Raw genomic sequence first — 26804 nt, 5'->3', positions numbered from 1 at the left:
CAGGGAGCAGGAGAGCAGAGGTCAGTCTCGCTGAAGCGCCCCAGCTCGGGTAGGAGAAAGGCCGAAGGGTAGGGAAGAGGGAATATGAAAGGAAAGGGGAGTTTGCTAACTCAGTTTCCTGCCGAAGTGTTGTGTGAGTGTTCCAGCCTTTGGCTCAGCCAGGTCCGTGGGGCGAGGCTGGACTGGATGGGTGGGTGGGTCAAGGGCACTTGTGATCTCCCCAGAGATCTGCTCACCAGGACTGAGTGTGTGAGAGCAGAGCCTGGGATATGCCACTCAGGCCCCCAGCCCACTGTGCCCTCCCTTTTGTCCAGGTAAATAGACCTGTCCTGCCCCTCCCATAACCCCACATGACCCAGTGAAGAGCTCCATCCCCCCTCCTTCCCCCCTCACACCTGTCTTTCAGCAGTCTCAGCCCTGCCCGACATCCTACACACAGGGACTGCTTCCATAGGATACAGTTTGCTCATTCAGTCAACAAACACTGAGTGCCTACTGTGTGCCCAGGACTGGGGTGCAGTTGACAAGAAGTAACCATCTCTATCTTCCCATTGCTGGAGGTGACGACTTTCTAGGGCTCTTACCTGCAGAGTAAAGGCCACAATGCAGTGAATCCATCATGTTCACAGTGCACCTACCACGTGCACAGCAGAAAGCACTGTGCTACTGAGGCCAGGCAGTATTCCTGTGGGGACGGCAGGGCGGGAACTGAAGTCACAGTCTGCTCCAGGTGCTGTGGGCTTTCATGAATAGTGTCAGGTTCAGAGATGGGGCAATGCCTGGGTTGGGTGGTCAGGGAAGTGTTCTGGAGAAGGGGGCCTTGAACAAGAAGCTGAAGGAGCAGGGTGCTCCAAGCTGAGTGAAGGACAGGTGCAGAGGTGTGGGCGGTGGCACGGGTAAGGGGGATCTGGCAAAGTGCCGTTGCTGCCCCAGGGGAGACATTCCCCTGGCAATAAACAGGCCGGAGGGGTGCCTGGAGGGCCTGGAGGGCCTCAAACATCAGGTGAAGGAGACAAGCTAGGGGAGACATTTCTGACCACCTGCATGAACCGTTCCTTTGAAGGCAGGAGGAACAGAGGCTTGAAGCCACTTGCCTAGTGTCCCACAGTGAGTTTGTGGCAGGGCTGCTGCATGGCTGGGGACCGTTAGTGCAGCGGTGACTCTCTCTGAGGTGTGCTGGCATCTCCCGGCACCTCTGAGGCCACACTGCCCTCCCAGGGCTGGGTGCACCCCATCTTGCCCCTGGCTGCCCAGCCTGTCCCCCAGGCGAGGGCGGGAGGTGAGCCAGCTCACCTACTCCATGCCCTGCACCCCCCAGCCTGGTGCAGCAGCTGGAGCCTGGACACAGCAGAGCAGAGTGGCACTTCCTGCATATACTCCCCAACCCCATGCGTTCAGACAGGCTCAGGGAGGTACCCTCCCCACAGCAAGACCATTTTCAGACACCCCTACTTGAGAATGCAGACTCCCCTTTCAGCAACGCTTCCGAGGTGGGGCTGTCCTCCCCACTGGCTGCGGGGCTCCCTGCCAGACTGAGGCACTGCCTCCTGCCTCCGCAGCCTCTTACGTTCCTCCCTCCCCGCCGGAAAGGTAGTGGGATCGCTGTTGAGGTTGGCTAGGCCTCCAGGCCCTGTGTTTCTGGACACTCTGTCTTTTCTCGTTTGTTTTCTGTACTTCTGACCGGCGCCCTCACAAGGTCTCCGACTTCTCCCTGCTCAGCGTGCTCAGCGTCTTTCAGCGGGATTTTGAACTGCTGTGATCAGGATGCACCGGCAGCAAGGCCTGGGGTTTGGGCCCTGCACCAGTGCCTGTGGTGTTGACTACAGGCTCCTCCCCATCTTGGCCAAGTGACCTCCCTGTGCCCCAGGGGGGCTTTCTGCCAATTCCAGCCACCTACTTCTTGCTCGAGGCATTGGGTCAAGGGGTTGCCACTTGGCGCAGTGCTCAGACTGTCCCCTCAATGGGCAGAGCGGCCATGTGCCCTGGTGGGAGGAATGCCAAGCTTTGCATAAGAGGATCTCAGTCAGTCTAGGTTCCAGGCTCAGTCACCCACTAACCAGGTAATCTCAGGCAAGTCCCATCCACTGGCTCTACCTCCTGAGCATCAGCTTTCCTCACCTGTAGAATGGAGGTGTGATTAGGAGCAAAGACAGCGGCCACAGCTGCTCTCCAGATACTAAGCTCCCCCATTCCCCTGACCATCATGCCTTCACTAAGCCAGGCAAGAAGCAGGCCTTTCACCTCCATAGTTCCAGAACTCCTAAGAGCCCCTCTAACCCCTGGGGCTCCGAGAAAAAGCCAGTTTTCAGCTTAGAGGGAGGAGGCAAGGGGAATCTGACCATGCTGGCAGCTTTCAGCCGGCACTTCGAGCAGCCAAATGGGTCACTGGCTGCAAATGTCCCTCGGTTTGTAATGATGATCACAGGGCCCGTGGGCTCCTGGACACCTTTGGAATGGGCTTTGTGAGGCCAAATGTTCCGCAGATTAAATTTCCGGAGCAAGAACAGCTGAGAAATAGTCTTGAGCTTTGCTAAGCCACTTCTATGCTATGCAGCGAATGGGGTGTGTTTTGTTCGTGTGTGTGTTCGTGTATGTGTGTGTTCGTGTGTTCATGTTTGTGTTCTCCCCTAGGGAGGAGGTAGGCAAAAGAGGAAGACTGTCCAATCCTGAGCCTCCCTCTCTCCTTCAATTTGCATCAGCCAATGGGACAGCTGATGCTGCTGTGTTTTCCATGATGGTGCTGGTAACAGAAGGAATATGATTAGCATTGTGGAATTTCGTGGTAGGGGTTGGGGGTGGCTTTTTCCCCCCTTTTAAAATAAAGTAATGTTTTGAAGAGTTGCCCTGGAGAACTGCTGAAAGCAGAGAGGCTGGCAGACATTTTTGGTCATGTCAGACGAGGACAAGATTATCCAAGTGAGCAAGGGTTTCTCTCCCCGGCAGCCGTGCTATGGGGTTCCAGGGCCATTCTACCAGAGAGCGAGCAAGGGACGGTAATCACAAACAGGCCAGGATCAGTTACAACCAGAAGTATTACTTTGGACTCTTGGCTTTGATGGGGGAAGAATGCAGTTTTCCTCACCCCTCCTCCCTCATCCTTCTCAAGTTAAACAAGATCTGTGAAAGCAGTCACTCTGGGACTTAAAGAGAGGCCAAAATGCAAGCCAGCCCAGGGTCTCAAAGGCCCAGCATGGAAGGGTTCCACCCCCTTCCACTGGTTTAGGGGCAGGGGTTTGTCCAGCCCATTTGTTGCCTCGTTTTCTCCATGAGGTGAACTGGAGAAGACCATTTCCCCCGAATCTTTCTTGTCTACCTGGGGCATCCTTGCCTCTGTCTTGCCCACCAACCAAGTGTCCTGACCTGTCTGTGTATCTCAGCCAGCATTTTCTACATGTTTGTCATGTACTGAGCACAGTGGGGTTGGGGATACAATGAAAATGGCTTAGCACATTGGAGCAGACCCTGACCAGCCTGTAAAGATAATGAAATAATGGGGCTTTCAGCCCTCTTGGCCTCAAACCGGCCCTGGGGACCTGCTTCTCCTCCTTTGTTTGCCTCCACCAGCACTATCTAGGCAAGCATCACGTCAAGTGTCTCACACTTGGGCATAAATAATGCTGCTCCCTGAAGTATTGATACTTTGAGAGGCATTCCCCCTGGCACTGTTAGTGGGAGAAGAGCCAGGGTTGGCGACCATCTAAACCTCCTTGCCAACAGAGCCAGGCTGTAGCCGACTGTTCCTTGGAGGAGAGAGAGGAAGTTGACCTCTTCCTCAGGGCTTTGCACGGGGAGAGGGAGCACCCAGAGTCCTAACGCGAAGTCTCCCTGATGAGGGCTTCACCTGGTTGTTCTGCTTTCAAGCCAGCCCTGTGTCCCAGACCTCGCTGCACAACTGACACAAACGCGCCTCCTTGAACTTAAAAAGCTTTTGGACTTTTGGTGGGGCCAGAGCATCTTGTTGACGCTGATGTGGCAGCTGGGAGGAAGGTTCTAGCCTGTCCTTAGCACCCCCACCTCTCAGCCCCCATGGGGCTTTCCCACTGCTTCCAGGGCCTAGGTGAAGTTAGAGCCAGGCTGGGTATGAACTCTGATCCAGAGACCAGGACAGAGAGGGGATGGGGACATTGTAGGCAAAGGGACAGACCAGGGTTGGGGAGCAGGAGCTGATGATGATATTTCTCACTTCCTGGGGAGTGAAGTTAGAGCCTTGCATGGCTGAGGGCTAGGACGCAGCTAGGATGTGCTGGGCTTGTCACTGCCAAGGCATGTTTAAAGGGAGGAAGATCTTCATGGCCCACCTTGACCCCCAGATATCTGTTTCCTTATTCCATCCAGGCCTGCCCACCCTAGAACCACTTCTAGAACAGTGTGTCTCCTCCAAGGGTCCTGTGATGGTGGGATGACCCCATGGAGGCCAGGAGATGGTGGTCTGGAGGGCATGTGAGGTCAGTGACTTCCTGGCTTCCTTCCCTATCTCTCTGCCATCAGGAACAAGGATCTTCCTACTGACTGTGGTAGGGGGTTGAAAGGCTGGCTCTCTTTCAGAGTGGAGAAAACCAAACCAAGCAATTAAGCGAGCATGAAATTGGGGGCTAGAGTTCAGGCATTCATTCATTCCCCAACCTTTATCTCCTGCTGTGTGCCAGGCACCAAGGCCCAGAAATGAGCAGAGAAGATTTAATCCCCATGTCACGGAGCTGACAGTCTCCTGGGGAAGCAGGCATTGACCTGCTCGACGCAGCTGAGGCACTGCAATTGCTAGCGTTCTGTGAGGCAGGGTGGTGACTCTACAGACCCCTCCAAGTTGGGTGTTGGGGGTGGGGGTGGGGGCACCAGAGATGGATTAGGGCAGAGGTGGGGAGAGCTCCCTGATTGGTGCCCATGGGTGTCAGTCACCACTGCCTGACTAATCACTGTAACTGTGATGAGGCTAAAATGAGACACTTGGCCCCTGGCAGCCTCTGGGTGTGGCCTTTTCTCCTTGGGTTGGGGTAGGATCTGTGCTAGACCACATCTTAGGAACTAAGAAGAGGAGATGGTTTCCAGAGGCGGGATAGACAGGAAGAGAAGGAAATGAGGCAGAAGAAGCTCAAAGAGAGAACCCTCCGAAACCACACTAACCCAGCGGGGGCTCCAGGCTGGTCATCCTAGGCCCAGGGTATCCCAGCCTCACCTTAAACCCATTTTCTGCTTTCTGGAGATGATTGATACCAGAAACTATGGGAAAGACAAGAAAAGGATTGTTGAAGCACCTCCTGTATATCGCACAGTGAGCCAACACCTTCTGTCCTGTAATCACCACCACTGCCCTGTAAAGCACAGACTTCCCATTTTACAGATGAAAAATCTGAGGCCCAGTGGTTCAGGTAATTTGCTCACTTCTTCCCCAAACCCCTCTGCTGCCTCTTGGTTAATCCTCTGCGGTTCCCTAGGGCAGAGGCACCACGGAGGGGGAAGCTGTTTTTTGTGTGCTTTTATCCCTGCCCACCCTCTGGGGCAGCAGAGCTCAGGGGCTGCTCCTCTTCCAGCGCATGGAGGAGGGCTTTGTTTGTGTTCCCTGTATAAGACTCGCTGGCCCTGGCCTGTAAGGCTGCTTTGAATGGGCTTGGGGAGGGGCTGCTAATACGTCTTTGTGCATTCTTCAGGGAGCCTCACCCAGGGCGTGGGCTAGTCCCTCGTGCCTGTGGGACCTCCCTGAGCTTTGCTTTTCCATTCCTGTGAGGGGAGAGGCCCGCGTGAAAAAGGCCCAATCAGGTGTACAGACTGTGAGAGCTTGCTGGTGAGGGTATTAACTTACTGGGTGATCTTGGGCAAGTTATGCAACAAGCAAGAAGAGTCTCCCAGCCTCAGATTCCTGTGAGCAAAGCCCTCCAGGTGAGCTGGGGGTGCTCTGAGTCAGAGGCACCTCCCCCAGTTCGGGGACTAGAGGAGGGAACACTGCCCAGGGGCTAAAGAGCTGCACTGGATTCTAGCTGGGCAGACGGCCTTGGGGCCAGGCCGGTGGGGGCTGTAAAGCAGATGCCCAGTGCTGACCTCAGAGATACTGAGACCCAGGGAAGCTGGAGAGACTGTGGTGTGGGTGGAAAAGCCAGGGAAGGTGGAGGAAGCCTTATGCCCTTCCATCCTTGCGCCCTTCCATCCTTGCATTTTGTGTTCAACAGCTGCTCCCTGAGCCCCTTCTTTGTCCAAAACACTGAGCCAGGCGGGGGCTCGACAGCATGCCAAGATGAGCAGGACTTGGCCTTTGTCCTCAAAGAGCTCTAGGTCTAGCTGGGTTGACAGCCAACCCAAACCTAAGGTCACAGTGCTGGGGAACATCAGGGCACAAGAGCAGAAGGGCAGCTCACAGGGAGTCACAGGAACTTTGCAAAGGTGGTGGCTTTGAAACATGAGGCTAGGGCACAGTGATGGATCAGAAAGACAAACACATTTGGGGGCGTCTGAGCCCTGCTGGGTGTGCACAAAAGAGCAAGATAGCGTTTCCGTTTGGGCCACATGAAAGGCTTGTGTTCAGATCCCACTCTTTCACTGAGTAGCCAGTATATGACCATCTTGCTCCTCAATTTCCATATCTATAAAATGAGAATAATATTTTGAAACCCATGTAAGAAGATTGTCAAGTGGAATTTCATTTTGTTTGATTTTCTCTAATAGACAGAGATGGGCTACTATCCAGTTTGAGGGGAAACTGTATCTGGAGGCAAGTTAGGAGTCCATCAGTTTCCTCTACTTGCTTGGAATAAGGATCCCCCCGTCCCCATCCACCTACAACCCAGAGACTCCCCAAAGCATTTTCCCCCATCTCTTCCTCAGTGTAGCTCTCCAGGGGTAAGTGGGGCAGGGGGCTTTGTTTTCATGTTTCAGAAGGGTATATGGCTTGCCCAAGACCCCAGAACTTGCTAGTGGCCACGCTTGGATTTAAATCAGGGGGCTGCATGTCCTTAACCCAGGGCTCCTTCTGCAGGATCAGTGTTTCCCAGAGATTAGGGCATATAAATGAGTGGTGGACCCAGCATTAAACGGCATTGAATCTCATCATGAGAAGGTTACTTCCTTTCAGTCATTTCACTTCACACTGGGGCAAGTTTCCATTTGGGACTCCTGTGTTGTTGAAACCTGCTGATGTTGTTTGACCAAGAGAAAATCTAGCCTGAAATCCGTAGCACTTTATTTCATTGTATGTGTTTTTCCAGTTATCTTCTATTATGCCAAGGGATGCTGATTTTCCATTCAGCGTAACATAGGAAAACGTATTTTTGAAGCACACGTGTAAGGTTTTATTAAAGAAAACACTAGTACAGGTGCTGGTCAGATAGTTTTTTGCATTTGCTGCTCTATGATGCCTGATGTTTGGGGAACACAGCTACAGGACCCCAAGCAGGACAGTCCTAGGTACCATCCTTCTCCCACAGTCTCCTAGGGTGACATCAAAGGTTCCCAAATTCCAACTGGGAAAGAAGCCTGGAAAAGCATGAGCCTTCGTGGTGGCTACTCCCCACACCACGTGGAAGAATCCACGTTGTCAGAGAGCTGTTGACGTCAGGCGGTGCAGGTTTTTGCAAGACCTCTATTTAAAATTCCCCAGAAATTAAAGAAGGAGGGTTTGGAGGGAGGAATGCCCTAGACAAATTGCCGACTGGGTTTCTCTTGTTTATGGGCATGGTCTTTAAAGTTGAAATTGCCCCCGTTTTATTTTTGGTTCAATTGAAGAGGGGCTGAACTCAGCTGGAAGGGAGGGGATGGTTGTCATTCTAAGGCTTGTAGTTGAAATCAGCTCAATTTTGGAGCCAAGAAGCCTCCATTTTTAGAAAAGGGAAAAGATACACAAACTCGTATATGTGTACTTATTAGGCACTGGGGTAAACTAGTTAAGAGGATGAAGATAACCCCTTATATTTCAAATGAGTGGCAACAGCTACAGAAGGTTCCCTCAGCTCTTTTCTCTAGACTGGGTATATACATATTAGGCACCAGATACATTGCTGGGTGGCTCCCACTCTTTTCATTTTGATTTCTCTGCACAACCCTTTTAAGTACATGCCATTTAATATTCTCATCTCACTAATGAGGGCACTTCATCCTCTTTCATCAGCCTTTTTGAATGAGCAAGTATCATTCTAAAGTTGGCTTCCTAAAACTGTCACCCACATAACACCATGGTAATGGGATGCTTTTGTAGATGGTATAGAGAGGCAGTATGAAATATTTCTGCAACATATAGTGAAAAAAGTTTCTCCCATTTCAGTTCTCTTCCAAGCCGTCTGATTTATCTCAGCTCGATGGTCAGCTGTCTCTGACCCTTCTCTAATAAACCTCCCTCTGTAACAAAGAGGAAGTGGGCTGCAGGCGCAGCCCTCTTCAGCCACACCACAGCTCAAATTGACTCCATTGCTTTGTTCTCTGTAATTTTATGGTTGGGGCTGGTGATCCTAAGTGTTTACCATGATGGCAATCTGAAGTTTCCTAAACAAATTATTTTCTTGAAGTTAAAAAAGATGGATTGCTTTAAATATATATTTACTATGTGAACCACAGTATACATAGTTCAAGGATACAGCAAAAATTATCCATGGTGTGGAAATATCTGAGGCTTTAGAAATGCTGATCCAAAGTCACTCTCTCCCAGCAAAGCCCTCTCGTAAGACCTTGTGCCAGGAAACCATCAGCTGGGGTGTCCCTCCCTTGCCCTGCTGTGTGGGCTCATGGAGGCTACCTGGAGATGGGGGAAGAAACCACCTGTTAGCCCCCTCGGGGGATGAAGGGGGAGAGCCACGCCTATGATTCTCCTGAGAATAGGGTCTGCTTTGTGGACACTGATGGAATGGAGGAGAAGCAAGTGAAGGCACTGATTTCCCGGTTCATCGGTCAGATGGAAATTCAGGGAACCAAATAGAAAGTGCAGGTGGATGGCCTCTTTCTGCAAAGGTAGGAACAGCTAGAGTCGTCTTTAAGGAGAGCTGAGTGGATGCTGTACTCACTGAGGAGTCAGACTTGGGCACCAATCCTGGCACTGCTTCTTTTTAGCCAGACATCTGGGCTGAGTTGCCCAGTCTAGGTGCTTACAATCCCCCAGACTCCAGGACCTTTCCTATCCTCGCTGCCAGGTAAGGTGACCCATACGACTCGAATGCCCAAGACACTCCTGTTGGAACTTAGTATTTTGGCATAATTGTGAATAGCATCCCCACATACTCCAAAGAGTATAGACAGTGAATTATAAGATTGCTGTCCTAAGCCACGTCCTTTTGTCTCTTCATTTATCACTTTTCATCTTGTCACATTTGACCTGTCGTTCCATCTGTTCGGATCTCTTTTTTTTTTTTTTTTTTTTGCTCCTGATCCTGGCACAGCTTTTGCCCACAGAGATATAGTGTGGCCAACACATCCCCTGTCCTCATCCTAGGACTGATTAAAACACCCACCGCACGTGTTCCCAGTGGTTGTAACCAGCGAGTTGTCACACCTTTGAATGTGACCTCTGTGGCCAGCCATCAGCTGCGAATCCTTTGGTGCGGCCCTACAGCCCCCAGAGGGATCACGAGAGCCCCAACGTCCAGACGGCTCAGTTGTGACATGTCCCAGACCCACCGGGCCAGCGGGTCACGTCTTATCAGAATCCTGTGTGGCCTGGCCCACTTCCTTCCTGTTGTGTCTCTGCTCAGCGCTGCCTTGGTTGTGCTCAGAACCACTTTCCAGGCTCTCCAACCACCCCTCTGGGAACCCACGTTTCCCTTGATCAGGACCCACATGGAGGTTGCTTACCTCGATTCTGGGATCCCCCTTCTTCTTTGAAAGTTGGGACCATGGCCTGTTCTGCCTCCTCTGGCCCCCCTCCCACCTCCACATCTTCCAGGGTTGCTCACGGTAGCCTGTCTGTCAAGTGCTCTGGCCTTTTCTCACAGCCAGCTGATGAGAGCTCACGGAGGGCAGCCAATCCACGCCGCCTCCATCCTCATCCCCTTGGGGCCGCCTGCCCACCCCTCCAGGTCAGCCTTCCAGCGTGAGCCCCTGACTCCTGAGAGGAACCGCTGAGCCTCAGACAGGCCGCCTTCCCCCGAGAGTCCACAGTCCGCGCCCTGGCTCAGTCTCTTTCATCTCCCTTCCTTCTTACTCTCCCTCTTGCCTGGAACGTGAGGGGAAATGGACTTTTGTAACGCTGAGTGTTCTTTCAGGGATCCACTTGTGAGACTTTAACCTTCCTGACGTGATTCTGAGAGGTTCACACCTCTGTTCTCTGTTTTTCTCTCTGCCGCCCCTCCCTCCATCTTTGAATGCCTCACTGGCCCTGCAGAGCCACATCCCACCCACCATTTGCACCCTTTACAGTCAAGTTAGAAAATACCCGTTTGCCAGACACAGAACTAGACTTCAGTAGAGACCTTCTAAGGTCGAGGCCAAGTGACAGTGACACCAAGAGGCTCTCTCCGTGAGACTCCAGCACCAAAGACCACTTGTCTCCTTCCTGGCTGTGACATGAGTCACTGTGGGGCACTGAGGTCTTAGGTCCTTCTTTAAAATTCACCATGGTTTGCACTTAAACTTTAGTGATAGCTCTTTGGTGTGCGTTGCTAGGAACCGGGTACTGTTCTGAAGGCTTTTCATAGATTAACTCATCCACCAGCACTGTGAGATGTAGGTATACTGTAGCTCCATTTTACAGATGAGGGAATTGAGGTGACTGCTCAAAATCATGCAGCTTGTAAGTAGCAGAGCTGGGCTTTAAACCCAGGCAACCTGGCTCTGGAGCCCTTGCTTAAAGCCATGATTCTCCTCTACCTGCTGTTGTATCATGTGCTGCCTCTGCCTTCCCCTGGGTGCCTCACCCATGGCGTCCGCCTGCCCAGACCCAGGGCTGGGCTTTCGGCTCATCTCGTGCGGTGGGCAGGCTGGAGCAGGCTTGGGGGAGAGGTGGCAGCCGCCCAGTTCTTGCTGTCTTCTTGCCATGGACTCCACAGAGCTTTCCAAACTGTGACGTAGCAGCCTGTGCTAATGGTCTTGGAATTCAGGCCTCAGGCGCCCAGGGAAGGTTCTGGGGCCCTGGTGGCCTGAGAGCCCCATGTGGGGGAAGAGGAGGCCATGGGCAGCAGAGAAGGGGGCTGAGTGCCAGAGGTGGGACCAGAAGAATGGGTCAGGCAGGAAGGCAGAGGCTGGGGGGTACATTGGGAGGGACCGGGGGAGCCTCTCATCCTCTTCTGTTTGCTTTGGACTGTGGAGGCCACGTGCTGAGAGCTGGAGTGTGTCTTGGCAAGAGGCTGCAGTGACAGAGCCTTCTGACCAGGGGAGGCCTGGCCCAGGGTGGCCGCCTTTCGTTGTTCTTAAAGGGACAGATGCTTGGGCAGCCTGCACTTCCCACGTCTCTGTCCATCTCAGATAGAAGCCTCAGATCTGCTCCAAGATCATGGAACAGGGATCAGGGCAGAAGAAGTCTCTTAGGGCTCAGCCTTGTGCCAGGTGTGGTGTGACCAGGTGGGTAGGGCTGGTAACATGTGCTGAGCCAGGCCCCCTTCAGCCCCCTTCCTCCTCAGCCTCTCTCCACCACTGCCTCCACCATCCACCATTGGGTGCCAATAAATTCTCCATCCTCTTCTCCAAACCACACCAAGGAAAGAACATGGGAACGCCAGGACATAGCACTCTTGTAAAAGGGCCAAAGCCTGAGCCAAGGCATACCTGGAGAATGGAGGCAGGTGTTTGAGGCCTGGGACTGTGCCTCTCCTAGCTCTGACACCCCCTTCTCCGTTCAGACACTGAAACCCTCGCATAGACCTGGGTGGACAGTAGCACTCCACAGATGCTGGCTCTGGGGTAACTGGTGTTAGACATGTGAAGAACCTGGAGGGAAAGAAAAGGCAAGACTTGGAGGTCAGCTAAAGGCTGCTGTGTTCTCCCAAACTCCGCCTAATCCTCTCATCCTGCCCGATATCCTCTGGGTGGGTGCCCAGGGCTAGTGGGAGGCAACCCGGCCCTCCTGCTGGCCCCAGCGCAGTGCTCAGGTCGTGTTTGTGCCCATCCTTGGGGCCATACGGGGGGAGGAGTGGGGAGGAGAGCCTGCATCCCAGCTGTGGGTTGTTCTCTGCAGGGTCCTGGTGCCTGGAGCAGGGCCCGGCACATACCAGGTGCTCAGTAAAGATTTGGTTATTGAGGACACCATGTGTCCACAAGACACTAATCCAAGTGCAGCGTAGGATACCAGGCAGCCCTGTGGGCCGGTCATACTACCCTGGTGTGATAAGGCTCGAGGAAGTCAGGCCTCTTCCAGGTCACCCAGCGAGCACGTGGTGAAGCCACGATCCAAACTGACGTCTGTCTTGGGAGAGCGGCTAAAAATCCTGGGCTGGGGAGGGTGGGGAGACCTCATGAAGGACAGCACCTCAAAGGACAGGGGGAGTTTCAGAGGAGAGGAAGGAGCAGGGGCCCCCCTCCCCCACCAGCTGTTTTGTCCTAGGCTGAGCTGTGACCTCAGAAGCCTTTATTAACGTCCTAATTATGTGCAGCTGGCCTCCTCTGGCCCTAATGAGCTCATTATCCACTCTGATTAAGGAGGCCATTGTGGCCTGGTCACCCTGGGGACAGCAGTGGCCTGGGAGTGCCCGTCACTTCCTGCCGCCCTTGGCTAGGCCCAGCCCCCTCCTAGAGAGGCTAAGGCCTCCTGCCCCTCTCCCGGCCCCTCGCCCAGGTCCTCCCATCCCCTCCCTCTGTCTCCATCTCTGACTCCCTCTGTGTATGTGTGTCACTGTGTGCCTCATTCTCAGTTTCTGTCTCTACCCTTTCCATCCTCCCCAGTGCCACCATTGGGAAGTCCCGATTATGCTCAACCTGCAAAGAGGGAGGGTCTGGCTTCTGGGCCTGAGCTTTTCTGTCTTGGGGCTGCAAGTCTCCATGCCTGACCTGGGATGGCTGGTCCCTTTGTCCTGAGCTGGAGGTGCTGGCCAGGCCTGCCACCCAGTGTTACCTTCTCCCACCCTCTCCCACCCTCAGCCCTGGGCCATTGTGAACTGGGTTCTTAATGAGGCCCACTGAGCAGGGTTGGCAGCTGTGACAGGTGACATTGCTGTTCTTTGCCTCCTGGGGAGGGCTGAGCCCTGGCCTGTCAGCCAGCCTGGTTGAATTCCGGTCTTCTCTGGCACTGTGGACATGTGGCAGTCACAGAGGGAAAGACCGAGACGAGGCAGCTCTCAGTGGCTTGGCCATTTCGGGATTCTTGCAGACAACTTCCCCAGCCTGGGGCTTAGAGACCCCAGAAGGAAGGCTTCTCCTGCACGTCCAGTGTTCGAGGATTTTTCTCTCAGGGTTCCTTGACATCAGAATGCAGTTTCCCATTCAGAGGAGTGGACGTGCCCCTCATCTCATCATAAGCAAAAGGCATCTCAGCATAAGGTACTCCAGCTGGGAAGTCCTACCTGAGCAGAGGCCTGGCAGGTGCTGGTAGAGCATGGCTGCCAAGCTGAGGCATGGGAGTGTGCTTAGGGGCTCCCCAGCCAGCCCAGGCCCCTTGGGGGTTCCCCACCATCTCCTGTTCCATTAAGTTCTCTGTAACCCCTGAAAAGGGCTTGCTCCCTTTCTGCCTCGGAACCAGGATTGACTTCTTGGGCAAAATCTGGGTCAGGCAGCCAGTAGGGGAACAGCTGCTCGCTGTCTGGGCACAGGTGTGGCCGCTTCATCACTCCAAGGTTAAGTCCTTTAGCAAAACCTTGATGAATTTCCTTTCCCAAGAACAGAGGCTAGGAGGACGAAAGAGGAAGGCTAGCAGAGGCTAGCTTGGAGTTTAGATCCATCTTCCTGGGGAAATATGAGAGGTGGCTCAGGCTGGCCCCTGGGCCTCCATGAGTGCTGGCCACCTTGCCTCCCAAATCCTGTAGCTTTTAGTCCTGCATTCAGTAAACCTCATAGCTTCCAGTCAGTGGGCACCTACTGTCTGCCAGGCCCCATGTGTTGCTCTTTATCTTATCCGATCCTCACACTAACCTGTAAAGTAGATGGTAGTCTTACCATTTTGCAGATGAAGAAACCAAGGCTCAGAAAGGTTAATGTACTTTCCTGAGGCCACAGAGCTTGGACGTGGCAGAGATGGGATTCAGAGTCAGGTTTTAGGCTCTGGACCTCAGTTTCCTCATCCGCTGATCTGTTTGCTGCAAGCTCAGCTCTGCCCTAGAGACAAAATAGACAAGATACTTATAGTCTCAACGAGACTTATTCTCAGAGTGCATAAAATGCTGTGAATTGTGGGTCAGAGGGGATGCTTTGGACACTAACGGGATTTGGGGATCAGTCAGTGAGGGCTTCCTGGAGGAGGTCGGACAAGAGTGGAGGCTGAAGGACCTCTGTCCTAGGAAATTGCATGGGCTGAAGGACAGAAGCCAGGCTGATGAGGGCCCTGAGACATGATGGGCTAGGAAGAAAACCCCAGGAACTTCTCCCTGGGCCCCATTTCTCGCCATGTTGCAAAAGATGGCAGCCCCCAAACTCTGTAGATCCCAGTAAATGTGAGTGTACACACACTCACCGCCCCCCTACACTCACACCCAAGTCAGTTCATCAAGCCATATTGAGTACCTCCTGACACACTCTCTGGGGTACATACACCACCTGGCCACCCATGGGTGCTGACTCTTAGCCTAGAATACCAGTCACCCACCACCATGCTGAGAAAGCGTCTGCCCTCTGCTAGGGCCCAAGCTAAGCTGCTTAGGCCTCATCTATTCATTCCCACAGCCTTGAGAGGTAGGCTTCGTTAGTTACTGCCATGTCAGAGAGGGGAGACGGAGGCTTAGGAAGATTTGGTAGTTTCCCCAAGATCACACAGCTAGGAAGTAGCAAGCCAGGACCTGATTTTCAGTCTTTCAACCCCAGACTTCTGATTATTACTCTCTACCACCAAAGGATCCTCGCCTGTAGACTCAAGTACACACAGCCTGGATCCCTACTCATGGTGTACACACACAAAGCAAACACTCAGTGACAGGGACAGACCCACTCACAGACAGGCACGTAGAGAAAGCACCAATATTCGGGGACACAGGTTCTCAAGGAACCTCTACCCTCCTGTATGTAGCAAATGTGTACCTGATCCACTTCTGTGGTGGTGAAGAATATGGGTCCTAGAGCTAGACTGCCTGGTTTTGAGTCCAGCTCTACCTCTTCCTAATTGTGATCTTTGCCTCAGTTTCCTCATCTGTAAAGTGGGGATGATGATGACAGCAATGCTTATTTCACAAGATTATTGAAGATTAAATCAAGTAAATGTGTGTAAAGTTAGCACCAAGTGCTCTCCTGAGCATCTCATCGTGATCATCATCATGTGTGATACATGTACAGCCACACCTCTGTTCCTTGTGCGCAGGCACCCACCCACACGTGTACATGGATGTATCCCACCTCCCACGTACTCAAAGATACAGAGCCTTGTCCACACCTAGACACCCCCCCACACCCCCACGCTCTGTGCCTCTGCAGGAAAGAGGACATGGTATGCACTGGAGGAGAGCCTGGGAGCTCCATGGGCTGGCTGATGCCTGAATCCTCTTGGCCAGCTGGGCTGCACCCAGGGGCGGTTCAGTTTCTAATTGCTCGTTGGTGGAGCAGCAGTGCCTTTGGTCAGGAGCCTGGTTGCAGCATTCGACTTCTGAGCTGCTGGCATCTGGGAGAGGCCTGTCAGCAGCTGTGGGTGGGCGCAGGCCCAGGGAGCCTGCCCTAGAGCCCCGACTGTGTGGCTTGTGCTAGGGCTCCCGGGGGGGCTGCATGGAGCTGGGGTGGGCAGCTCTGCCCAGGTTCAGCCATGCCCACCTGGGCAGTGATTGAGCCTGTCCACCTTTGGTTTGTGGAAGTGCCCACAGCCAAGCAAGTAACGAGCTCTTCTCTGCAGGACCTGCTGCAGGAGGGACCTGAGACTTGGAGCCACACAGCCCAACTCTGCATGTGTCAGGGCTGGAGTGGAAGGCTGGTAGGGCCACAGAGCCATGCCAGGAGGATGATGAGGTTCTCTGCCCCAAGTCTTGGGGGTGCAGCAGGAAAACAGACTCTTAAGTTGCTGCCCTGGGGTGAGATGATCATAGTCAGCCAATAATGTGGCTCAGGCTCCCCAGAACTTCCGGTGCAGCAGAGATTTTGTGGTGGGAAGGACTCAGACAGCCCTGAAACTTCCAAGGGGTACCCAGGCAGTGTGAGTTGCAGACCATCATGCCACCCTGCACGTTGGGCACCTTGGCCACACATTCAGCTCCTCAGCAAGTCCTTGCCCGCTCACCCTGGTGCCAGGCCCTTCCCTACCCCCTGGAAGATTCTCTGCGCAGACAAGTCCAGATCTATCCTTTCATCCCAGATCCCTGGCTCCTACGGGAAGGGACGGAGCAGAAAGTACATGGAAAGATTACTGAAGGGTGAAGTTAGTGGGAAGGGGAGATGATGCCATCAGCAGAAAAGAGAGCTAAATCCTGAGATTATGAGGTCCTTGGCACCAAAGAGAAAGGTCCATTTGTAGGGCACATTCCCAAGATGGCCATGGGGGCAGATGCAGAGAGAGAACAAGAGGCCAGCAGGCCGTGGGACCTGCTTCACAAAGATGAGGACACGGACAAGCTTGGACGGGACAAGCCCTCCTGGTGCCCATAGAGGGACTTGCCTCCTTCACCACTGCAGAGGATGACTTTGGAGCCCAGATTCCAGAAGTAGAGTGAAGGTTTAGAAGACAGTCACCCCAGCCATCCTCCTGCTTGGAGCTTCAAGTTGCCTGCTTTCCTAGGAAGCCGTGGGCTCACACGGGAAAGGAGGGAATATGCTCCCACTGAGAGCAAAAGTAGGTTACTTCAGAGGGAGGAGTTGGCAGCGGACACATCTTATTGTTTAAAAAAAGAAAAAATAGGCTCGGAGGGGCCGGGCACAGAGGGATCTTGGCAAATCCTCAACAAGACGCATGCATCCAAGCTCCGCTGTTCCTCTGGGCACATCCCTGTTTTGTCTGATGACAAGATCCCTGGCCCCGGCCCAGGCCCATCCTGGGGAAACCCTCTCGTGGGAAGAAGGGCTCCCCTTTGAGGCCGGGCCTCAGGGCACTTCGTCAACCTACTGGGACTTGGCTTGGCTTTGAGGGTGGGGTGGAACTGGGGTGGTCGATTTGGCAGGGGTCTGGAGGGGATGTGGGAACTAAAACCTGTGTGCTTTTGGCATTGGGACCTGGACCTGGGGAGTCACATGAGCGCCTCAGCCTTCAAGATCCTCCTAAAAGTGACTCCAAGGTGGGCATTGTGTGTGGTAACTGCTCTTTGGGGCTCTTAGAGGTTATCCTGTTGAGTGGAAATTTGGGGAGGGATCACTTACCCAGAGTGGCTCGGAGGGCTCACTGCGGTCTGTGGTAGCAGGTGCCCAGTGGGCTTGGGTTTTGTTCTCCAGACTTGACTCATGAAGGCAGACCTTAGATTATGATCCTCGATTGCTGGGTAGGGATGGTGTTAGCAAGTGACTGAAACCCGCTCTGGCTGAGTTAAACAACTCAGCAAGGTCACTGGTTGGCTGTAATTCGGAAGTCCAACAAGGTGGCCTAGCTTTAAGCACACCTGCACCATAGAGTCAAATGATGTTAATCAGGACTGACTTTCTCCATCTCTTGACTTTGCTTTATTGACTTAACTCTCTCAGGATGTCTGTTCCCACATACCCCAGCAACTCCTTGTTAATGTGGCACTTAGGGTTCAGATCTCCAAAGCACCCATGTCCATTCCTGGAAAAGACCCTGAGCCATTACAGTGTCCAGGGAGATGACAGACCTGTCAGAACATGATGGCCAGATGTGACCACCCTTGTGATCAAGGAAGCAGAGCCACAGGGCAGGGACCTCTGTGAGATGCGGAGCCCTGTTCCATGAGCTCCAGTCAGGCTCTGTGGAAGACGGGGCTGGGGCCACTTGGCAGGGACTGTTGGGGTTCCTGAGAGTGTTCCCCCAGTGTCTGGAGAAGGGGAGAAGACATCCCAGGCAGAGACCCCTGCAAGTCCGTGTCTTCTGGCTTCCTTGGGTTCTCTCAGCCACGGCCTCCTGAGCAGCCACGCCATTGCAGCCCAGGCCGCAGAGAGGATGGAGGTGCTGCCCCCAGCAGCCCGTTCCATGGCCCTCTGCATGGTAGGCCCAGAATGTGCCAGGGGCTGGGGGTGTCATGGGGTGGCCCGCACCCACCCCTCTTGGGGGAAGGACTAGGGAATTGACCTGAATCCAGCAGAGGGAGGGAAAGAAGGCATCTGTCCTGGGTTTCAGAGGGGCGGTGACCCAGCTCAGGGCTGAGCCTCAGAAGTCCAGACCTTTGTGACTTTTCTTTTCCTTTTAAGACTGGTTTTTTTAGAGCAGTTTTAGTTCCACAGCAAAACTGAGTGGAAGGTACAGAGGTTTCCCATATACCCCCTGCCCCGACACATGCACAGCCTCCCCCATCAGCAACATGCCCCACCAGAGGGGTACATTTTTTACAACTGATGAAGCTGCACTGACACGTCCTAATCACCCAGAGTCCCTGGCTTACGTTAGGGTTCACTCTAGGTGCTGGACATTCTGTGGGTTGTTGACAAATGTCTAAGGACATGTATCCAACATTATGGTATTATACAGATGTCATGGCGTTTCATGGGCTTTGCAGAGCTACCAGCAGAGTGTTGTGGAACTCCCTGGAAAGGCTGGGGTGCCGTGGGCATTCAGGACTAGACCACAGGCTGTTTGCTATCCCAAGCCTGTGACATGGGGTGTTGAAAGTTGAAGACCTGGGTGATGACCATGGGTTCTGACGTCCTGAGCAGTGGTGGGACCGCTGTCCTCTGTCTGTCTCCATTGCTGTCACAGCAGCCCCCAGGCAGCCTCCTCTCTCTCCCAGTGCTAAGCCCAGATGGGAGCACTCGGAGGCCCCCACGTGCCCCCTCCTCAGGCAGCCACTCACTGCTGTGGGCGGTTACGGGGCCTCAGTGCTGTCCATGGAAGAGCCCTGGGGTCTCTTGACAGGAAGCAGTCCAAATTTGAAATAATGCACAATGTCACTATGACAGAATGTCATACAATGACAGAAAAGAGAATCGGTGCCTAATTGCTTTAGGGGCAGAGACGGGATCCTGTGCAGAGTGCCTTCTAGGAAGGGACCAAAGGCAGCTGGCGTCCCGAGACTCCGGAGTCTGAAGTACTCTGCTCCACATTTGTTTGAATGATGAATGAATGAGTGAACAAATGGGAACGAAAATGAGTGAGCTGTTATCACTTGGCTGTGACCGTCAAGGGTCACTCGAGGGTGCAGTGCCCACTTAAACTGTGATTGAAACGTCAATACACTGCGAGGCAGCTGTGAGGAGCACCGTGTGAAAGTACCGCTGACCCGTGGTGGGAAGGGGGGCAGTGAGCATCAGAAGGTATCTGTGAGGCTTCTACCTGCACTTGCCTTTGAAAGCAGAGAACGTGGTCAGACTGGAGGTCCTAGTGCGCTTGAAAGACCCTATGTGGTCTCTGTGTTTGGCCCAAGCTCCCTTGGACTTTCCTGCCAAGTGACTTTCACACGTTGGGCAGATCATTGTTTCAATTTCATTTTCAAATTTTGTCATCAGACATTTCATATGAGTGGATTGTGGTCCAACAGGCCCTCTTCTCAGGGAGTGTGAGGGTCTTTTCTTCCTCTGAGAGGAGCCTGGGCTCTAGGAGGCCAGGTGTGGGCCAGGCGTCTGCCAGGTGCCCAGGCTGTGTGGCTCTGTGCCGTCTCCTGCTCACTGCTCCTTCCCTCCCTGTCCTGGCCCCCACCCCACCTCTGCCATCTGCTGGGCTCTCATGGCTGCATTCTCTCTTGCCCCTCTGCAGGCTGGTGGTTCGTGAGCACCTCTGAGGAGCAGGGCTGGGTCCCTGCCACCTACCTGGAGGCCCAGAATGGGACTCGGGACGACTCAGACATCAACACCTCCAAGACTGGGGAAGGTAAGGGCTTGCAGTTCAAGGGATGTGGGTGATGAGGCAGGTGCAGGGAGGGGAGAGCCTCTGAGTCCCCAGGAAGTGATGCCAACCCCATTCTGGGCCCCAGGAGTGAATCCAACTCCTGGATGCAGCTTTCCCACCCTTCTGCTTAAAACGACCAGAAACCCTAAAATGAGTTGGGATATGTTCCAGCCCCTTCCCTCGGGATCCCATCTCATGGAGGCCAACCCACAAGCTCACCTCCCATCCCAGATCTGTCCTTGCTGGCCCCACATGGGGTGAAAATTAGAGGGGAGATTCCCTTAGGTGTGGCTTTGGCAATCTGGGGGCAGAGACTGGGGAGAACAGTCTTAAGGCTAGTCCCCTAAAGCTCTCTCTTCCCCAGAAGCCCTGGGTTCCTCTGAGGGTCTCCACAGAGATCCACCTTTGCCTCCCTTACCCCACACTGTGCTCTGTGTGGCAGGGACGACCCCACGGGGCTGCGTGTGCGCAACTTCTGCTGTGCAGTCTGCTCAGAGGCCTCTCTTCTGGGTGCCTGTTATCCTGGCCCAGGGCAGGTCTGTGAGTCATTTTTCAGTGTTGCAGGAACCCAGAGGTGGCTCTGACCCCTGCACCATCAGCCTCTCTGGTTAGCTCTGGCCTAGTGAGGTTTTTCTGGATTTTTTTTCCACTGCATTTCCAAGAGCCTACTCCTTCCCCTCCCCCGGCCAGCACTGGCCTGGTCAGCCTGTCCATGGACTTAGGGATTCCCCAGAGCAGGCTGCCTGAGCCCAGCAAGTCTGAGCCACTGCGTTCCCCTGCTGCCTCCTCCTAATGACTTCTAAGCCTCCTTTATTCTGGCAGCAGGAATGCTTGCCCTAACGGTCAGTGGGGAGTGTCCAAATGGGCACGTCAGAGCCAGGAGATCGCCGCCTGCCACCCGGGGCTCAGGCCACCTCCAGGCCCGCCCCTCCCTCTCCCCCCATTCCCCACTGCCCAGGCCAAAATAAGCAGCCCGCCAAGCGCCAGCTCCTTATTCATCCTTCCCCTAAATGTCGGTTACTCTGCAGGCAGTTGGAGCCCCACCCTTCCTGCCATGTAAATGCCTTATTTCAGTCCCTTGACCAGTGCTACAGCCCCTGCAGTGCATGTCTGCCTTATGACAGGTTTCCAGGGACCAGGCCCCATCACAAAGGGCTTGCGTGTTCAATCCATGTGCTTGGTCCTTCCTGGTGGCTCCCTGAGCCCTGGGTCTGAACCTGCACCCTGTCTCATCTCTGGTTCCATCACACCTCTGCTGTGAAGGATCTGAGCCCCCGAAGTCACCAGGCTTTGCCTCCTACCCAGTTCCGCATTCTGAGGGACTTCCCAGGGCTTTTCAGAAATAACAATGCCTGGAGTATACTGAGGTCTCACTGAATCCCAAGTGTCCGGCCTGGTGCTATGAATGCCTCACCGTTACCCAGGGAGGGCTCTGTTACAAACCCCAGTTTCCAGATGCAGGAACTGAGGCTTCCTCGTAATGTCTGAGCCCTGGTCGGCCTCCTCTGCCAGTGGTCTTCCCACCATGCCACATGCCTCTTCATAAAGCATTTTGCTTATAAGCAATTCTAGGAGGGGGTGTGTGTGATGCTTATAAACAATTCTAGGAGGGTGTGTGTGTGTGTGTGTAATTGGAACCCCACCTGGAAAGGCTGTGCCCAGATGGTCAGAGCAGAGACATTGAGTAGATGCTGGAGGACCAGGACACATCCTGGGCAGGAGAGCGCCTGTGAGATACATGGGCACTGATGCCAGCCTGGTTTGAAGAGGGATTGGGTACTTTGCACAGAACAAGCGGTAGCAGGTTGTAGAGAATTTTGACCTCGATGGAGTAAGAGTCAGGCACCAGGGCAGGTTCTGCGTCCTGAGGTGCGTGTGTGCGCACGCACGACCCTCCTTAAAGTAGGTTCCTCCACACACTTTGGTAAGACCTGTGTGCCAATACCCCTGGCAACATCTGGGCAGCTGTGAACTCCATCATCCATTGTGGGCATCTCTGCCCGGCTCTACAGAAGGGTTCAGGGCTCATACCCCACCCAAGGCCCAGCAGCTGTACTGTATCTGCCTGTCTCTGCACTGGCTGCCATGAGGCTAGATCAGCCCACGCTGGTCCTCTCTCTGGCCACCTCTACCCCAGCCCTGTGGCCATCCCATGTAGCTCCCCTGAGCCCTGTAGACGGTAATTAGAAGGCTTCATCCCATCAAAGCTTCCCTAACAAATCATGTTCCATTGTTTTGGAAAGAAAAGAGACAACTGGCTGTTACATTTTATCTCTATCATCAGACATTCTGGCATATGTTCGTGCTTGTCCTGAAGCCAAGCGTGCTGTGTAGAAGTCACAGATGTTACCAGTAGAGGGTAGGAGGGCAGATGTGGAGGCTGAGACCCTCTCATCCATGATGCTGAGGAGGGTCCAGGCCCAACCACGGCAGGTGCTTTAGTGACCCATCACAGCTGCCGCCTCTCAGAGGTGAGCAAATGGAGGCCTGGAGCATTGTCACCTCCAGAGCCCTCAGGCCAGTTAGTGGCAGAGTCAAGACTGGAGCCTGGGTCTCTGCCTGCCCCCTGTGCCTTGCAGCAACTGGCCATGACCTCCTTTTGTCCCTGGTGGACTGGCATTGGCACTGCCCCCCCGTCCCAGCCTTCCCACTGTTGGCAGACTCAGTGGCATGGGGTTGATGGGAAGAACCACATCACAAGGTCTAGAATCTGGGCGCCAGGGCCAGACCACCTGGATTCACTGCTGCCTCGATACTTAGGTGTGTAACTTGAGGTTCCTTCACATCCCTGTGCCCCGATTTCCCATTTCTAAAATGAGGAGATTACCGACTGCACGGAGCTTTTGTGAGGCTCCAGTGAGATCGTCTTGGTATCTGATTTAAACCAGGTAGATGTCACTTACTGCTGAGGTGACCCTCTGCCCACAGAGAAACCAGGGGGATACACCGGGGGGGGGGGCAGCTGTCCGAGTTCCTCCCGGTCTGGCTTCACGTAGGACCTCATCTCTGTTCCTCGGAGCTCACTCAGTCCCTGTCTCATTTCACACGGGGCAGGTGATGTCAGTCCCAAAGACAACTGAGGGGACAGGCTCAGGGAGGGATGGCAGCCTGCCCGGGGTGACATAGTAACCTGGCAGTGGGGCCTGGACTGAATCTTTACCCCTGACCTTTTGTCCAGGCCTCCTGCTTATAAGAAGCGGGTCAAACAGGCTATTCTCCCTCCAGAAAAGCAGGTACCTCACAGGAGTCCTTGGTGGGGTTTGGCTCGGGTGTGTCTGGAGTTTGACTCTAACTGCCGGCTTCCCTCCCCCAGAGGGAGCCTGGCACCCTCCTCCTGCGGTGCCAGGAGGTGGGGGCCACCGTTCCACCTGGGCGTCCCAGAGGAAGGCAGGAGGTGTGTGGAGTGGGTCCACAGCAGCCAGGGGACCCGTACAGATGAAAGGGGTGTGGAGTGGTGAGAGGCTGGGAGGCAGGTCCTCCGCTGTCAGAAAGCCGGAGGATGGCATGCGGGGAAGGAACAGAGCAAGGCCTGTGGCGTCCCCCTGTGTGTGGTTCACTCAGCAACGTCTGAGGGGTCAGCCACATGCCGGGCCCTGTGCTGGGCCCTGGGGACACAGAGATGCAAAGACTTTGCCCTCAACAGACTCAATCCATGGGAATGACTGAAAAAGCAAAGACACAAACAAGCCCAGGACAGTGAGAGCTATACGCCCTGCAAGGACGGGACCCCACGTCTCTCCTGAACATGTTTGTTCTTCCAGGTGTGGTGCCTGGCTCATGGTGACAGGTTCACAAGCAGGACTGGCTGAGTGAGTGGGTGGGGGACAGATGGATGTGAGCCCTGGTGCAGGGGGCAGGTTGTGGGGCAGGGAGTACACCCTCCTGGAAGCCATCACTGCCCAGCAGTGGCAGGAGCAATGTTCTCCCCCTGAGGTTGCAACTGAGGGTTGTCCTTGCACCAGGCTGGAGCCAAGGACTATTTTCCCCTCTCAGGTGCTGGGATTCTAAATTCTTAGACCCTTCCAGGCTCAGGGGCATAACCTGCCCACAAGGTTTGGCTTTGGTTGAGTTATTCCCCACCTACTAGTGGTATCACTGGTCCGATCTGTGCCCATCCAGGAGGCGTGTGCACTGGGGCTCAGTCCAGGCGGTGAAGACCTGGGGGTGCAAACCTTCCCTGCCTCCATCCCTTCCCCATCCCTCCCATCTCATCCACATCTCCATTCTCTCCGCCGGTTCCTGTCGGCCACGTGTTCCATCACCACCTCCCACACCAGTGTCCAAGAGACGCAAGGCCCATCTGCGGCGCCTGGATCGCCGGTGGACCCTGGGCGGGATGGTCAACAGGCAGCACAGCCGAGGTGACCGTGGGAGCCAGCTTCTCACCCACAGCTGCCGCTTTGCGCACGCTCACCAACACCTCTCCTTTCTGCGCTCTGTCTCTCTCTGCCTCGTGGCCTCCTTACTCACGTTCACCAACCAGACTTCTTTCCTCTCACCAACTGCAGCTGGCGGGGAGGGGGAGGTGGGCACAGGGGCTGCTTGGGAATTGGGATGACACTAGGGGTGGCTCTGGCTTCTGCCAGCATCCTGGGGTCATGGGTCATGTGACTTCAGACAGGATTGTGGGGGCAGCTGGACTCTAAGAAAGACCAGATATGCCCTGAAACTGCAGATTAAGAGAACTGAGCGTGTCTGAGTCTCTGCCTGGACTGTCCCACTCTCCCCTGCCCTTCATTGCCTCCTTCCTCAGAGAAGGGGCTCCCTCAGCCAAAGCTGGAGGACAGAGTAGGAAGAAGGACCAGCTCACAGCCAGCTCCAGGGAAACTAGAGAGGGAGCAAACTCCAGACCCCGCCTGGCCCCAGGGCACAGCCCCAACACACTCTGAGGGTGTCGGTCCAGTCAGGGGCTCCAGCTCCCCAGCACTAGCTGTGATGTCTGCAGGAGTAGCCTGATCAAGATGATTCCAGGGAGGTCCCTGGCCCGCCACACAGGCTGGTTGGGAACCAAGACGTTTGCTGGTTCAGGACCTTTCCAACATCCAGGAGCTTGGGAGGTAGGGAAATTAGGGGCGGTCCTCTGAACAAATCTCTAAACATCTCCAGAGCCCCAAGGCCAGTGGGTGGCCCATGTCTCCTGCCTGGAGGAGAGCAGTGGGTGTGTGCTCTGGAGTGACGACACAGCTGGAAGGGTGTGTATTATGCGCTGGCTTTTCTAGAATAGCAGGGATGCCCCATGACTCGCACTCCATCCCCAAAGCTTGTTCCTCAGTGACTGTGAGACTGTTTTGGTGTCTGCCCCAAGCCCTGGGCAGCAGCAAGCCTGGACTCTGGGGTGGCCATCACCCATGGCTGGCTCAGCATCAGGCTCAGAGCACTGGCCGTGAGGAGCCCAGCTTGTCCTGAGGGTGGAGTGCGGGTTGGGTGCTGGCGCGGGGTAGGGGTCCAGATCGTGCAAGCAGCAAGAACAGGCTGCACGTGAAAAGCCACCCTGGACGTGGGAGGGGTGGGACAGCGTTGCTGGGGGACCAGGTGGGGACACAGCCCTGAGCCTTCGCAACAAAGGAGAGATGGAACACTGCCTGGAAAAACAGCAGAGAGGAAGATTTGGCCTTCCCCTATCCCCTCCCACATCTGCCCCAAACACTGTCACCCACTGATCCCCAAGCACAACTCTGTCTCCACAACCGCATGGACCCACAGACACAATGACCATCAGCACACAGCCCTGAGAGCCACTGTCCCATCCAGCCCCCCCACAGCTGCACATCCAGGTCCCAGGCACACAGCTACTTACAGATATGTATAGTCCACGTATACAACCACATGTAGACCATTCCATGTTTACGTTATTTACACAGCCACAAACGCATTTTCCACACAAGCACATCATGGGTACACTGCCCCAGCCACCCCACAAGTACACGTATAACTTCGTATGCATTCTCATACACTCAACTCTTAGACCACACATATATTCACAGTTATAAACGTCCAATGATATAAGTAGACACAGATACCTAAATGCGTAAGTCTGCGGCCATCCATACATATGCAAATACATAAGCAAGTGCAGGCCCACAACTTCTCACTCTCTTAAATCAGAGACCTAAACACCACCATTTCCCAGTCTTATCGTGAAGTTAAATCAGACAGCCAAGGAAAACTTGCAGAAAGTTGGCTAGGAGGAACTTCGCTGCAAACAGCCGAGCTGACAGGGGAAGCAGGCAGAGGGTCATATATAACCAGACAAGAGAAAAGCAGTGCTTCCCCGGGGCCTCCACTCCCCCATTCCCTCAGCCAACCAGGCCTTTGGAATCAAAAGGCCTCTTGCAGTGGGGCTGGGTGAGTTGTAGGGGCTGGGAGGGGAGCCAGGGAGACTGCTGACGGAGGGGAAAGTGTTTGGAAAGAGGAGGCGTCTGTGGTTTGGAAACTGCAGGGATTTCCAGCCCCTGCCTCCGCAACCAAAACAGGCCTGTCCACCTACCCCCAGCCACCCACCCCACCCGGTGGGCAGCCTGGTCAGCCCTCCCTGGGCACATCAGAGTGACCACGGTCTCAGCGCTTCCCAGAAGCTGAAAGGTGCCCCTGAGAATTCCCAGGCCTCTCCCCTCAACTCTGATTCCTAAGGGGTCTGCTTTCTAGAGACCCCAACCAATGCAAATGAGAGCACCCCCTCACCCCCAGCCATTTCCATCTGTCTGGGTCCCAGGGTGGGGTTTGTGACCCCAGATCAGTGGAGGGGCTCTGCTTTTCCCTCAGGGAAACCTGTGAGTTGGAGGCTGAGACCCCGGTGGCACGTGTCCACCTAGAGCTAACTTCACACTTCTGTCATCTGAGCCAACTGTGGCAGAAAACTGAG

At 54.4% G+C, this 26804-nt stretch overlaps 1 protein-coding gene across 7 annotated transcripts in view; it reads left to right on the top strand.

Moving 5' to 3' along the window:
* SH3PXD2A (SH3 and PX domains 2A) overlaps nucleotides 1–26804 on the top strand; it is a 231510-nt gene that overhangs the window by 182707 nt on the left and 21999 nt on the right. For all 7 annotated transcript variants that reach the window (XM_072971815.1, XM_072971814.1, XM_072971820.1 and 4 more), the window contains 2 exons: nucleotides 19811–19924; nucleotides 24220–24303. In XM_072971815.1, the coding sequence (XP_072827916.1) occupies nucleotides 19811–19924; nucleotides 24220–24303 (198 nt within the window). The remainder of the gene's footprint in view (nucleotides 1–19810; nucleotides 19925–24219; nucleotides 24304–26804) is intronic.

The sequence above is a fragment of the Vicugna pacos genome, chromosome 11 (genome assembly GCF_048564905.1).
Source record: "Vicugna pacos chromosome 11, VicPac4, whole genome shotgun sequence".
Lineage (NCBI taxonomy): Eukaryota > Metazoa > Chordata > Mammalia > Artiodactyla > Camelidae > Vicugna > Vicugna pacos.
The sequence above is the reverse complement of the archived record's forward strand: the minus strand, read 5'-3'. Positions and strand labels throughout refer to the sequence as shown.